Source organism: Sorex araneus, chromosome X (genome assembly GCF_027595985.1).
Source record: "Sorex araneus isolate mSorAra2 chromosome X, mSorAra2.pri, whole genome shotgun sequence".
NCBI lineage: Eukaryota > Metazoa > Chordata > Mammalia > Eulipotyphla > Soricidae > Sorex > Sorex araneus.
In genome coordinates this window covers 37,208,021-37,223,538 of record NC_073313.1, presented here as the reverse complement: position 1 = coordinate 37,223,538, position 15,518 = coordinate 37,208,021, and the positions used below count along the sequence as shown (strand labels likewise).

Below are 15,518 nucleotides of genomic sequence, written 5' to 3'. Positions count from 1 at the left end.
TTGAATTCCTGAAAATACTGAAAAACCTGGGACTGGTGGACCAACACAGAGACCCAACGTTCCTGGTCCCGCATCATCATCAGAAAGCTAAGGCTTTTTCTCTTGACAGAACCCTTACAAGGGGCCCCTACCCACCTGGTTTAGGGAGGGGATGGGGGCAGTTTGAGAAAAGTCCTAATATAAAACCAGCTTTGCAAAGGCACGAGGGGCTCACCCTCCACCCCGAAGATGAGCCCACTTCTCAATTTGTGTTGTTCTGGCTTTCTCTCCTGTGAGGAAGCCCATGTTTTTTCCTTCTTTCTCTCCCCTCACAGTTCCCAACGCAAATTTCATAGCACTGGCGGCTTTCACTCGTACGTCCTACCCGATAGCATCCGCTACAGACGGCTCCCACTTGTGTCCCACCGGAATGACTGTACCAACAGAAATAGTTATTGTTGCCAAAATTTCACATTTCACTTCAATTTGGCGCCATCCTACAAAGACACTATAAATGAAGCCACCAGACTGGGACACACACACATTGCAGGGCCATTATCAACCAGTGACATAAAACTATTCTTCACTATTCTGTTTCCTACTGGAATTCCTTCCTGCAAGGGAAGGCGATGTTCCACTTTTCTAGGCCTGACAGTCATTACCCCCGTGGCTAGGGCGAGGCTAGCTGGGAGGTGGGAAAACTCTGCTCTCCAGGCTGCCTCCAGAGCTCCCCACCTCACGTAAGTTACCTGCAATAGAAGTTTGGCCAAACTATGTTTCCCTTCAAAGTGTTGCTGTGAGTTACTTGTTATTTTAAAGTTCAAATGAGACAAATGGTATTTCCTTGATAGCAGTGTTAGTAGAAATGTTTTGGCTTTACACATGGCAAGCTATCAAATTGAAGACTAATTACTTTACAGTTTACAACAGGTGGTTCTTAATGGCAAAGCAGTTATCACACATTTAATAAGAATAGGAGCTAACTAGGTGGACTTGGATATTTGATTATCTATTTAAGCGTGTAATTGCATTTTTCAATATAATTAGCAATAAAATTGAATGTGTAAATTAATAGATGTGCTTCCTCACATAAGTAATTGCAATTCAATGCAGCCCTTTAGATTTAGGGCATTATTACTTCACAATTGATGGCAATATAATTTCATGATAATTGTTTTTCTTAATATTTTCACTGACAAGGACAAAAATATGCAGGCAGAATTCATGTTTTAATAAATTGAGATGCCAAGTTAAGTATAATTATAATTTGATTAATTTAGATAAAATTTATAGAGGCAAATATTAATATTCCGATAGTCTTGTATCTGGGAAATTCCTCTTTCACTGATGCCTGAGAACCAATCAATCTAGAGACATGACAGCGGACTGAAAAAATGCTCTGTTGGCAACAAGCTGGGAAATGGCAGATTCCCGCCCTCAAAGGAACCGTTGTGTTTGCAAGGTCTCTAGACGCGGTTTTTATGGAAAAATAGAAGAGGGGAGCATATTTTCGGGACATGTAGGTGACAGACTGCTGACCTCAAGAGAGATGAATAATGTCCTCCTGGGCAGTTCCCCTGAGGCATCCTCCACCTTCCCTGCAAGCCTGTGTTTTCCTGCACCTTTCCAGCCCAAGTGACCGCACTCTGTTGGAAATGGCTAGACCTGGGGCAGCATCCCTTTTATTCTGCACTGACCTTGAGGATGAGGAGGACTGGCAGAACAGGGAAAGATCTTACAGAAAACCACTCCCATTGCGTTAGAAGCCCCAAGAAAAGGATCAAAAATCTACTTCCTCAAGAAGCAGCCAGTTTGGGGGCTACACTGAAAGTAGAGCAGGTAGGGTGCTGCTATGCATGGTCCTTCCCGACCCGCCCCCCAGCCTCACGTGGAGTGACCTTGAACTCAGAACTGGGAGTAAACCCTGAACACTGCCTACTGCCTGAAGGGGGTGGCCCAAAAGTACACACACACACACACACACACACACACACACACGCACACATACAAAGCAGCTAGGATTTGCTGTTGCTGATTGGTTTTTGACCATACTCTGCAGTGCTCAGGGCTTACTCCTGGCTCTGTACTCGGGGATGGGGATCACAACTGGCAGGCTCAGGGTCGATCTGTGGTGCCAAAAATAGAACTCAGATTGGTTTTGCAAGGAACAATGAAATCATGTCATTTGCTATAAGTTGGTTGGAATTGGAAGATATACTGAGTGAAGTAAGTCAGAAGAAGGACAACACAAGATGATCTCACAAAATCTGTGCTGTATAGAATAACTAGACAAGGAAATGCAGTAATGGGGGGATGCCTAAATAACCCCTGAGCCCAGAGTATAGAGACGGGGACAGAGAAAGAGAGAAATTTAGGGGGGAGAGAAATACAATGAGAAAGACAAGTAATGGGGGACAGAGGTCAGGGGCCTCTGGTATACCAGTGATGTGTGAGAGCAGTATAGCTATATATCCAAAGCACAGACTCAACAACACTGAGAACATGACACTTACTACAAACACCATAGGGGTCAGAGTGACAGTACAGTAGGAAGGGCAGAGCCAGGAGTCACAGCTGAACATTGCCAGCTGTGGCCCCAAAACCCCCAGAAAAAAAAAAAAGAAGACCCACCACTGAATTTTGAAATGTGCCCTGTTAAAGTGGCAGGTGGCAGGTTTGTGTATATGTGTGTGTGTGTGTGTGTGTGTGTGTGAGAGAGAGAGAGAGAGAGAGAGAGATTAATATTGGAATAGTGCATGCCTAAGATTCAATGGTTAAAATGTTGTAAATCATTTAATTTACTAATTAAATAAAAATGTTTGTTTTGGGGCCACATCAGCTGATACTCAGAGTTTATTCCTAGCTCTGCACTCAGGAATCATTCTTGGCAGTGTTCAGGGGGCCATATGGGATGCAAAGGTTTAAACCTCAGTTGGCTGCATGCAAGCAAGTGCCCTACCCACTGTACTATTTCACTAGCCTCAAGTTTTAAAAAATTAGAAGAGAGGAATAATAAAAAAGGTAAAAGAGAAAAAATACATATATATTAAGAATACAAATGGTTGATTTTTGATATATTCAGCTTTGGGGGAAGAAAAAGACAATTGCCTGTGTTCAGAGGAGCTTTCTAATTTAAAAAAATAGTTGAATTCAGTTCTAATTTCTTTTGGGACAGTTTGTCTGCTTCAAAGAATAAAATCAACCTCCTGACTATACTACTGAAAACTAGTCATATTTTTCTAAGGCTATGGTATAAATTGATACAAAAACAGGTACTGTGGAGCATTTGATGAAACTACTACACCTTAGTTACCATTTTTCATTCATTTCTCTGCACTGGAATTTGATTGCATCTTGAATTCTAGAGCTTCTTGAATTGTGATTCGTGACCCCATATGGGGTTGTACAACCATCATACAAATCATTAATTTGGTGCTGGGTGGGGCTTGGGCAAAAAAAAATGCTGCTCAGAGTACTCAGGTGTTCTTGGATTTGTGCTCAGGAGTAAAGCCAAGCAGTGTTTGTGGGTCCATATGAGATGTCAAGATCCAACTTGGGCCAGCTTCTGCACTAGATCCTAGCTAGTAACTTTTAAAAATTTATCTTAACCAGGACTGAACATGACGATCTCTCATTATCTGTATTTTAAACCATAATGCCCATAAGTAGAGAGAGAATAAGAGGGAAATTGTCTGCACAAAGGCAGGCGAAAGGATAGGATAAGATGGGGGAGGATACTGGGGACATTGGCGGTGGGGAATGTACACTGGGATAAGTGTTTGATCATTGTATAACTGAAACACATACATGAAAGCTTTGTAACTGTAGCTCATAGTGATTCTATTAAAAAACATTTTAACCAAAATACAATGGAAACAAAGACGATGAAACTGATCTTCAGTCGGATACATGGCATTTGGGGGAACTGGGGAGGGGGGAGAAGGGGAAGATAGAACAGGGAAGGGACAACAACTATGGTACAGCGAAGTTTTCAAATGGGAGGAGGAGGAGGAGGTTCTGAGAGACGGTAAAGTGTTAAGCATGAAAGATGATCAGCAGGGGCTGGAGAGATAGTACAGTGGGTAGGACATTTGCCTTGTATGTGGCCGATCCGGGTTCAATCCCTAGCATCCCATATGCTCCCCCAAGCACCGCCAGGAGTAATTCCTGAGTGCAGAGACAGGAGGAACCCCTGAGTATCGCCGGGTGTGACCCAAAAAGAAAAAAAAAAGAAAAAAAAAGAAAGAAAGACGATCGGCAACAGTACTGTAAAACACAGGGCAAACACTAGGCAAAACTTAGAGGGTGGAGGGTAAAAGAGTTGGGAGTCTTGGTGGAGGGAAGTGGACACCTGTGAAGGGATCGATAATGAAGCATTGTAGGCCTGAAAGCCAGTCATGAATCACTTTGTAATTTTACAATGACTAAATAAAATAAAGAAATAATTTGTTTTAAAATAGATTTATTGGGGCTTCCCGCCCAGACAAGAACCGGAGTGGCCACATACATGAAATGGCTCCTCTGCTCCTTAAAGACTATGATCCTGGAGGGCTACTAATCACTTTTGGCACCCAGCAGCTTCTTACAGAAATGCATCTAGACTGTGAACTGAGCTACAACTCCAGGCTGCCCAGGGAGGTAAAAGGTTTTTCTCTCTCGGCCTTGTCTTTTGGTGACTTCTGGCAGAAATCTCTCTGGACTTAATTACTAAAATATCAGAAATCCAAAACGTGGCCACTATTGCGGCCACACGAGCTCATATATTCTTCACTCTCAACAATGGATAATTAATTATCAAATGATGCCTTTTCAGCAGGTTTGATTGTTGGGGAAAAATTCTAAATAATAATAGTGAGTTCTCTGTTGAAATATTGAATGTACTCAAAGTATAGAGAGTAAAATGAAGATCATTAGCCACTCAGGTAGGGGTGTTGGAGGGGGGTATATCGGGGTTCTTGGTAGTGGAACATGTGCACTGGTGAAGGGATGGGGGTTTGATCATTATATGACTGAGACTTAAACCTGAAAGCTTTGTAACTTTTTTCACGGTGATTCAATAAAATTAAAAATAAATAAATAAATAAATAAATAAATAAATAAAATAGATTTATTGGGGTCAAAGAGCTAAGGGAAGGGGTAAGGCACTTGACTCGCATACTGTCAAACCTGGTTCATACCTGCACTGCTTATGGTCCTCTAAGCACCATCAGAAGTGACTCCTGAGCACAGAGATAAGACTAAGATCTTAGCATGGCCAGATGTGGCCCCCCAAAAAATAAATTTGAATGATCAATACATTTCTTTATAATTTATCATCAAGAAATGTTTCCCCTGCATGCCTCTTTTATTTATTTACTTTTATTTTTTTTAATAATGTAGGAGTACTGCTGTTTGTTCAGCCATTGATTAAGCTGATTGAATTTGCACACCTCTTTTATATGCTTACCCAGGTTCATATAAAGAGTACTAAGGCAAAAGGGGTCTTGATGGGATCTCACAGCACTTTTCTTTAAAGACTTATGGCCGGTCCCCTGGTTTGACCCCCAGCATCATATATGGTCTCCCATGCATTGCCAGGAGTGATCCCTGAACATAGAACCAGAATTAAGCCCTCAACATCCTTGAATGTGGCCCCTAACAACCCCCTCACCCCCCACACAAAGGGGTCACCACTGTAAAAAAGGGGAAAATTTTCCTGCTCTAAAGGATGAAACAATATTTCTATAAAACAGTAGTTCTTCCTTTAAAATGGCAACTTAACATGTAAAACTAAGCTATATATGATACATTGCTTTTTGTATTCAAATTATCCTATAGATTTCAGGTAAATCCAGCACTTCTTTCCAATATTCATTATAGGACAAAAGTGATGCATAATGAACACATTTCTGATCTTTTTACTTCGAGGGGTGGTGGTGGTTATAAATTTCCTACTCACATCAACACGGGGTACTGCCTTTCTGGAGGTAAGTTATGCCTTCAAACTCCCAAAACATTTCCCTGACTTTGTCTCTGTCCCCACCTTCCACTCTCTCTCTCTCCTTACCACTCCTCCCCCTACTCTCATTCCCTCGGTCTCGCCTTTGCTGAATTTAAAGAAGCAAACCGAATGTATTTCAGAGCTAAGAGAAAATTAATTTTCTGCTAACATCTTTCATGATCTTAGAAGATGATTCTCCCTGGACTGAGCCTCTGTGGAGAACACGGAACTGTGGAGGCCCTGGAATGAAGGTTTCATAGAATTTCCACAGAGAAACTGTTTAGGTCCTAGATTTCTAGTCCATAGACAATGTGGACGCATTCTGGTTTTTGTTTCTTTGCTCATTTGTTTTTATTTTTTAAATTTTATTGACTTACCATGAGATATAGGGATAAGCTTTCACGTTTGAGTTACAATCACACAATGATCAAACACCCATCCCTCCACCAGTGCACTTTCCCCCACCACCAATATCCCCAGTATAACCCCCCTTTCCCACCCTCCCACTGCCTCCATGTTGGAAGCCTGCCTCATGAGCGGGAGGAGGGAAGGCAGCTGGAATAGAGATGGGATCACTAAGAAAATGATGGTTGGAGGAATCGGTCGGGATGGGAGATGTGTGCCGAAAGTAGATAAAGGACCAAACATGATAACCTCTTAGTATCTGCACTGCAAACCGTAATGCTCCAAAGGAGAGAGAGAGTATGGGGAATACTGCCTAACATGCATTGATTTCAGTCCTTCTGTGTTGGATGATTTGCCGTTTGACTAGAAATAACTAATGCAGATGGGAGCACAGCAAACTTAGGGCACGTCCCCACTTTATGCCCATAGGACTTCCTTCTGGAACTATTAGGAAATCTATCTACAACCCATTGAGTGTGACTCTGATTATTTATGAGGCAGAGCTCTTTGTTTAGCAACCAGAGGGCTGAAAATGCTTCGCACATTTATAGATTTTAGCTACTTTCAAGCCATCTGTATGGGTTATTAAAGTTACCGCCTCTGAGAAAAGCAGCACTGTTCTCACCTTTCTGCTGCTGAGGATGATGATGCAGTAGCGCAGGTGCATGGCGAAAGGAAGGAAGAACAGTTTCAAGGATGACCCTTTCAATGACAGGTTGAAAGTAGTTTCAGAGCAAAAGAACTCTCTGACGAAATTGCACTTAATTGCTGCCAAGACAAGAAGTAAAGCCTGTTTATTTACTGTGCTTCAATTGTTTCAATTAGTGATTCGAGTTTTGGAGTGGATTTTTAAAAGTTCAAAGCATGATTAGCACACACAGTTCGACAATAGATATATTTGTTAATGCACCTGCCAGCTCAAGTTCGATATAATAAAATTGCATCATAAACTACTAATATAGATTCCTTAATAAATTTCACTACAAGAGGAATTTCAATACTGTTCAAAATTAGCCTGGTTATCCATAAATAAATAATGAAGTGGTCACCAAGAATCTCCCAACTTTTTGCTAACTATGGCTAACTTTTTGCTCACCTGGCAGCGTAGAACTGATAGACAGACAACATGAACTGAAAATAAGAGACTGATTTTACATAGAAATTTGACCCTTGAACAACATGGCTTTGAACTGCATGGGTACCCTTACCACATATTTTTCCCAGTAAATATGATGTGATTTTCTCTAAAGCTTTGAAACAATTTTGAAAAAATCACAGATGAACCCACATACTCTAGAAATACAAAAATTAAGATTAGATTTTTCAGGAATGTGTAAAATATTGGCAGGTAATAGCCTATTTTATCATGATACAATATATACAAATATATTGTAGAAAATCAATATTTATCAAACTTGAAGTACAAAACCACAGGCATAGCATAATATCATTAGCAGTCAAGAGGAATGTTCCAGTAAGGTATTGAATTAAAAGCAAGCTATTAATTGTAAAGCTCTGGGAGAGTCAATAATTTCTATGTGAATTTTTAACTATGCCCCTAACTCCTGTGCTGTTCAAAGGTCAGCAGTTATGTATATATACTTTTCAGTGGTTTTAAGATATAATCACAAATTCTTCAATAATGCCTTAAATGTCATCAGTCTAGGAGACTTATTTCTATTGGGTACTATGCTGGCATGTAGTAAAAGTCAAGCAGTATAAATTCTGACACCAGGTCAGAAAGTATAACATGACTTTTTCCTAATTATTTATCTTGTTTGATTCAATTTCTTTTAGAACCAAAGTGACATCCCGTAAGGTAACCTCGGTAGCCTTTATGCCCAGGCCAACAGCCTCACTTGAGGAAGCCTCACTCAGGTCCTGGTTTCCCTGTGACTGTTCATTATAGGACAGATCCAGACTAAGAGTCACCTGGCTGAGCTAGTCATCCCCAAAGGAAGAAGGTTAATATTCATAATTGTTGTAATCAGGGAGATAAGACACTGGGTAGTCTATTTGGTGGGGAGGGTGGATTGGGGGCACTGTCTGAAACCTGAGCCAGCCTAAAGGCCTGGAGGACCCATCTAGGAGCCAGGAAAACCACTAGATGCAGAATTCCAGGCCAAGTGCGTGCAAGAGACTTCTGGAGAGGAGAGGTGGTGGGACCCAAAGGGAGGCCACAAGTTGCTCCCTGCTGTCCCCCTTGGCAACTTGAGCATCAGACTGGGGAGGAGGGACTGCTGGGGGAAAGTGGAAAAGTGTATGTAGACTAACTTGGATAGACAAGTCAGTGCATGGGTTGCCAGCTCAAACATGTTTTCAGCCCACATGCCGCTGGTGCCCAGGCTGCCCACGGTGCGGGTACACAAGCCCCTCACACCTCCCCTCTAGATATCTGTGCTCTCGCACTTGAATGTTGGTATGAGTACTGGCCCTCCCAGCTTCGGAAAAGCCCGTCTCCTCTCCTGGGCATGTAGCTAACTTCCCTCTTCCTTTCTCTCCCTCTCTTTCCCAATAAACTTGCTATGTATACTTCGCTTTCGGTGACGAAAAGGTGACCAGCCACAAAGCCTGGGTAAGATTACGACTGACTTTCCTTTCCTACCAAAAGTAATTCCCTCTCAAGCCTGAGTGCACGGCTCCCGGACTCAGCAGGTGGCAGGGGTCATCCCCCATGCTGCGCAGAGCAAGTGGACTTCAGGCACAGCTGCTGCCTCATGGCATGGTGGGATGTGAGCCTCTGTGCCATGCAGGGGCTCATGGCAGACTTCAATCAGTGCTAAATCTCCCAGGAGCTCTTCTGGTAATGGATGTGGGTAAAGAAAAGTGGTAGATTTCCTTCTTAGGCTGCTGCCTCTCCCCCTCTTCACATAAAGCACCTCCATGAAGCCGCAGGCAACACTGATTGTGGTTTATAAAGCAATGCCACTCGGTGGTTTGGTTTATAGCTACAGACAAGCAGAACTTTCCTTTATTCATTTTCCTATCCATCATGCTATTCATCGTTTCTTAATGCACAGTTATGTTTCATGAAACAAAGTAAAGCAATGTCCTTAAGCCAAAAACAAACATAAAGGTCAAGTATCTAAACAACTACACGATACAGGTGAAGAAACGGACTTGACATTGAAAGAAAAGATACAGGCGGAGTCCTTCAAGGTCATAAACAGGAAAGACCAATATTCTGGCTCACGTTTCAGTCAGCAATCCCCACACCTTGTGCTTCAGCCCATGATTTTCACCACCCTCTTGGATATTTCATTTCATTTCATGTTTTGTACATAAAAAAATCAGATATGAAAACAAATAAAAGTTTCTGTGTGGAGATACTCACAGGTTTTTAGGCTACTTGCGCTCGGAACACAGCCTTCAGATACATCACGATCGCAGCTTGTGTGGTCCTCACTGTCACAAGGAAACAGAAAACCACAGCAACAGACAAAAGTGAGAGACAATTAATGAAATTAATTGTCCATCTTAATGAAATCTTGGGGTGCCCTAGTCATAGCTCTTTACACTATGTTCTGAAGAGCTAGTAGAGGTGTTATCTATCATATGATATTCAGATAATTATAGAAATTTTAAAAATAAGAACAGTAATAAATGGGAACATACCTATTTCTCTAACTGTGTTTTAAATTTGGTAAAATTTAATAATCTTTATTTCCAATTATTATAGAAAACTAAACATTTGTATATAATGACAATAGAAACCCAAATCCTGAGACTTAAAAGTAGGTGGTTTCAACAAAGGACTAGATAGATATATTCTCCAAACGTGGTTTTAGAATTTCATTTCTTGAAAAATTCTCTTTTCTGGTTTATTGTTTCCACATTTGCTTCCTTGTCTTACTGGGAACAGGAGACCAGGGAAGCTATTTAATCTCTGGCTACATTTCTGAAAATTAATTAGCATATCAAAGCCTGAAGTAACTGCTTCCTTTGAAAGGTTCCAGGCCTTCCAAAACACATTAATTTTCCCCCAAATTGTTCTTTTCATAGCATTCACAATTGCTTTGCTCAACAAGCTGTCATTTAGTATCTGGATGTTCAGGTATTGTTTGCTTAACTTTTTTTATAATACAACCCCCCCATATTTTCTCACTTTGTTGTCTGCTTTTGCCTGAGTCCGGTGCTGTAAAATATGCTATTTCTAAGTAAACTTCGTCTTGACATAGATATTTCTTTTCTCCATTCGTCTTTTCTTTAAACTACATAATTAATAAGGTTTTTTAAAATCATACCTTGTAATTACTGTTTTACTTCACTCAGAGGTATTCTGGTTGGCAGTTAAAGTAGAGGCATTTAATATTTTAAGTCATTTAAGCATTTGATAGTTTGTAGTTATCATGGCCACAATAGATGAATATTTTAGCATTTATAAGACCACACATAGAGTATAAAGGACAGTAATGATTGCTTATTTCTTCCTGCATTACTCCATCGACAACTTTTCAATAATGGAACTCCAAGTGAATGTCTTATTAAATTTCAAGGATAATTTCCAACCCTCACCATGTAAAATACTTGCAATCTCTAGCACTTAAGTAATTTTTTACTGTGAATAGAAAAGCACACCAATTTAGGTAAAATCTTATTTTTCCCCATTACTTTGGTTGGAGAACAGCTAATGAAAGTGCTTTGGATGAATCAAATAGTTCCCTTATCCTCAAAGGAGAAACTCAGATGCCCCCAATTGTACTGTTTTTGATAAAGACAAATAGACACATATAGAGGAGACTTTGAAATTTATACTGACTTGTCCATAAAGCTAATCATTATCATGATTAACTCAGAGACATTACAAAATAACTAAATAAAATCTTCTGACTCAGTAAAAATCCATTTTAACTGATTAATGTTCTTGAATTTATAAATTCAGTACTAAACTCAGCTTGTCCATAAAATGAGTATCCCAAAGATAGTGCAGAATATAAATCATCTACATTTTTTCTACTCCCTGTACCTCAGGCCACGTTATAATTTTCCTGGGTTTTCATCCTTCATTATTATAGAGGCAATGATGGATTGAGTATATTTAAACTCTTGTTAATAAGGGAGAAAAGCGTTAAAAGAGTCATAAACTACACAAAATACTGTATATCAAGCAACAGAATATTTTCTGATGATTTACTAGTGTGTGAAAGTTAGGGAGAGGAACCAACATATGATGTATGAAAGGATGACATTCATTTTTTGCTTTGCAAAAATTTACCAATACGACACTGACTTGGATGTGAATAGAGCATGATCAAAGAATCTATTCAAGCCCTTCCCAACAGGGAAGATGATTTTGGTCACAATCCTTCATTATTGGGGCCAGAGCAATAGTATAACAGGTAGATTGCTTGCCTTGCATGTGGCCCACCTGGTCCTGTGAGCCCACCAATAATGATACCTGAGTGCAGAGCCAGGAGAAAACCCTGAGCACAGCAGGCTGTGTCTTCCAAACAAAACAAATTATGCTGGGCCAACATTGAGAACCATGTCGGCATTAATAACAAAATAAGTGGTTCATGCATCATGGGAAGAAATATAAGAGCATGAATTTAGATTCATTCCATCTTCCAGGATCTGGGAGTTCTTCATAAATGGTTCCAGTGGCCATCTGGAATGCAGTATAAATAGGAAGTGTGCTCTGCTTTATGTTGCACTGGTCCCTATGTAGCTGAAAAATATTGAAAGTAAATGATGCTCACCTGGGTTCCAAGAACAAAGATGATCTGAAAATTAAAAGGGGAAAGTTTTTATCTTAGTATCTATTCTAAATAGCAATTTAAACCAAAAGCCAACAGTATTAATATATAAGCACACATTCTATACCTCACCTCACCTGGTCTCCCCTTTGTGCCTGCAATTTCCTCCCCCATACTGCTTCTACTTGTAATAAAGTTATCCTCCTATTCTAAATTCTGGTCATCAACATCTTATTTATGTTTCAGATCCCAATTTGTGTATGATAAAAAAGAGAACACCAGGGCATAATGTATAATTGTTAAAAAGAAATTACTTAGTAGCTCACTTTCTACTTAATGTCTTGTACATTAACTTACAGCAAATTTTGGAGGGGTGATTAGATTTGGTTTAATATGAATGCATATTTCCCAGAACAGGTACCTTCATTTGTGTACATATTTTTCCTTTTCTACTTGATGGAGTTTTCCTTGAGTGTCAGGTCTGTGATGTAATTATTTCTACATTTTCCTGTTACAAAGAACAGTGCTTGAGGTGTCAGTAAGAATTAAATTAGTAATTGAATATTTCTAGGAAGAATGATTTTCAATATCACTGCAGGAAATTATTTACAAAACGGTTATTTCTGGGGGCCAGAGTGATAGTACAATAGAAAGGGTGTTTGCTTTGTATGTGGCTGACCCGAGTTTGATCCCTGGTACCCCATATGGTCCATGAGTGATCCTTCAGTATAGGGCCAGGAATAAGTATTGAAAACTGCTAGATGTGGTCCAAAAACCAAAAATAAATAAATACAAATGAGAGACAATATAAAGACAGTCAATAATATTTGAGACCCCAGTGACATATTTCTTCAGTTGCACTTCATTGTTGGTTTGCAACTATTTTGAATAATGCTTCCAAGATTTTAGATCCTGCTAAATTGTATTATAAATTATTTTATAACTGTACACTCCATTTTAGTTGGGGCTTGAGAAGAGTAACTTTAAAAAGGAAGTCATTCCCTGTAGTTTGAATCTACATGGCTTCATTAATTCTAGAACTTTGGATCTAATAAAAAACCATTCCAGAACAGCAAATGAAGAAAATCATGTTAACAGTTTTTTAAAAGAGAATTTCCATATTTCATTTCAAATTTAAAAACTAGACTCAATTTACTTTTCATTAAATGGATCTCCCCTGAGCACTGCCAAGAGTGATTCCTGAGTGCAGTCAGTAATAACCCCTGAGCACTGCTGGGTGTGGACCAAAAATGCAAACAAACAAACAAAAGAATCTAGACCTGTTTAAACAAGAGATTTTAGAAATACTAGCATTTCATACTACGAAGAAATTAGCAAAAAATTTCTAAAACCTGCTACTCTTATGGTGCCCATAATAATGGCCTATAGTTACATGCCTTAATTCAGATTTTGCTGTTCACTAGAGAAAAATATAAAAGGAATATTTTGAATGGCTTAGTTAAGCATCAAATTAACAGTCAATAAAACAAAAGCAATGTGACAAAATGGTCTCTTCTTTAACACTTTTTTTTCTCATGAACAAAGTAACAAAGAAATAAAATGCCTTATAATAAATACAATCCATATAACCTCCTAATACTACTGGCACAAATACAATTCACTTTTGGAAAACTAACTATACTCATTTTAATCTTTGCAACATCTACACAAATCATTTTAATGGCTTCTTGTAACTTAAAACATTCCTATGAGACTTCCTATGCTACCAAAATTAACAAATTCTTGCCTCCTGGAATACTCTGCATCTAAAGGATGCAAGGATGACACTGATGCTGACTTCTAATAAGTCTGTGACTATTTACAATTAGCATAATTTACTAATAGAAAGCTGCATTATCTTTTTTCTTCCTGATGTTCACCTTGGTCACACTGTTTTTTTATTATAAGTCACATTAAGTAGATATTGTATAGTTAAAAACATATGGGCGACAGAGTGCTATTTGATTTTTTTAAGTTTGCTTCCCTATTCAGTAGCCAAAATTCCTTTCTAAATACAGATCCCATTAGCATTGGTGGAATAAGCTGAAATAAGTCAATTCTCATGATCTCAAATATTCAAATTTGCAAAACCACCTCATTAGGATCAATCTGTAATCAACAAATCAATACTCAGGGTGATTTGGTGGTTCTGAACAAATACGCACAGTGACAAAAAAAAAGTTAGTGTCACCAGTTACATGAATTCCTAGCTGAGGTCAAACAAGTTCTCACATAGAGATGATGAGGAGAGAAAAAGCAGAGGGTTACCAACAGCAAAACACAAGAAAACTCTCAGGCTAGTGGAGAGGGTTTGAATCCAACTCCCAGGCCAGTGGAGAGGATTTGAGTCCCTTCTCCAGCATCTGTTATTTCTTTGGCCTCATGCTGTCATTTAACATGTTCTGAATGTCATTTTCTCTTTGTAAAGAAAAAAAGACTAGTCCAGGATGCGCTGTCTTTAGAACTGATCATCATAATCAATGTGATTATATGCACTTTTTATTATAGGATTAGTGGTCAATATTCACTAGTTGTCCATTTGCAGCAATTTTGTAGAAATAAAACATCTGCAAATAATTAGATTCTTAAATCAAGTCATTCGTATTCACTTTCTATGCACATACGCCTAGTAAGACATAAGAGAATATGTGTAATATATAAGGTATATATAATATAAACTGAATGAATATTTCAAATAAATTAAAACTATTGTGCAATCATATAAGAAGTTTAGTTGAATGCTAATTTCTCAGATAATTTCCTCAGGCAATTTTATATAGACACTTACAGAATATATATAGACACTTACTCTTCCATTCGGTTGAGCAATTGTTTCGATTCAAGTAACTGGGATGGCATGGAGATAAATGTTGAGGATTCCAGCAAAATGACTCTAAAATGAATATGAAAAAAAGATTATTTTTATTTCTATGTCAATAAAATCTAGACTATTAAAAATCTTTTATATTGTTACCATCATTCATAAAATACAATTAGAACCACAATGAAATACAGTTCAAAGAGTTCACACATTCTCATTCTGCAACTCAAAACACAGAACAGAGGAAAAGATCTAGAATGGAAAAATTAATTGTTTTGCAAAGAAACTTTTAATAATATACTTTTCCCCTCGCTAAGGATCCTGAACAGTGGTGCTCACAGAATCACCTTCAGTGCATGTGGTAGCAGAGGGATTCTCATGAAGAAATAAAATATAGATGAAGAAATAAAATATAAAATCTTATGGAGAAATATAAAATATCATGAAGAAATAAAATATATAATAAAGAAATAGAATACCAATAATATATGCAATCCTGATAACCATGGTCAGGACCTCAGATCTATAAGGCAATGAGCCATCTTCCACCTCTCCAAAATACTATTTGTTTACATGGAAAGGAAACACTCAATTATCAAAGTTAAGGAATTTAGGTTATAAAGAACTGCAGCACTGC

At 38.7% G+C, this 15,518-nt stretch overlaps 1 protein-coding gene across 1 annotated transcript in view; it reads right to left on the bottom strand.

The window, feature by feature from the left end:
* Positions 1–15,518, bottom strand: part of CFAP47 (cilia and flagella associated protein 47) — a 489,064-nt gene that overhangs the window by 215,203 nt on the left and 258,343 nt on the right. The window contains exons 41-43 of the mRNA XM_055121064.1: positions 14,870–14,953; positions 9,699–9,769; positions 6,990–7,132 (exon numbers count right to left, since the gene is read on the bottom strand). Coding sequence (XP_054977039.1) covers positions 6,990–7,132; positions 9,699–9,769; positions 14,870–14,953 — 298 coding nt within the window. The remainder of the gene's footprint in view (positions 1–6,989; positions 7,133–9,698; positions 9,770–14,869; positions 14,954–15,518) is intronic.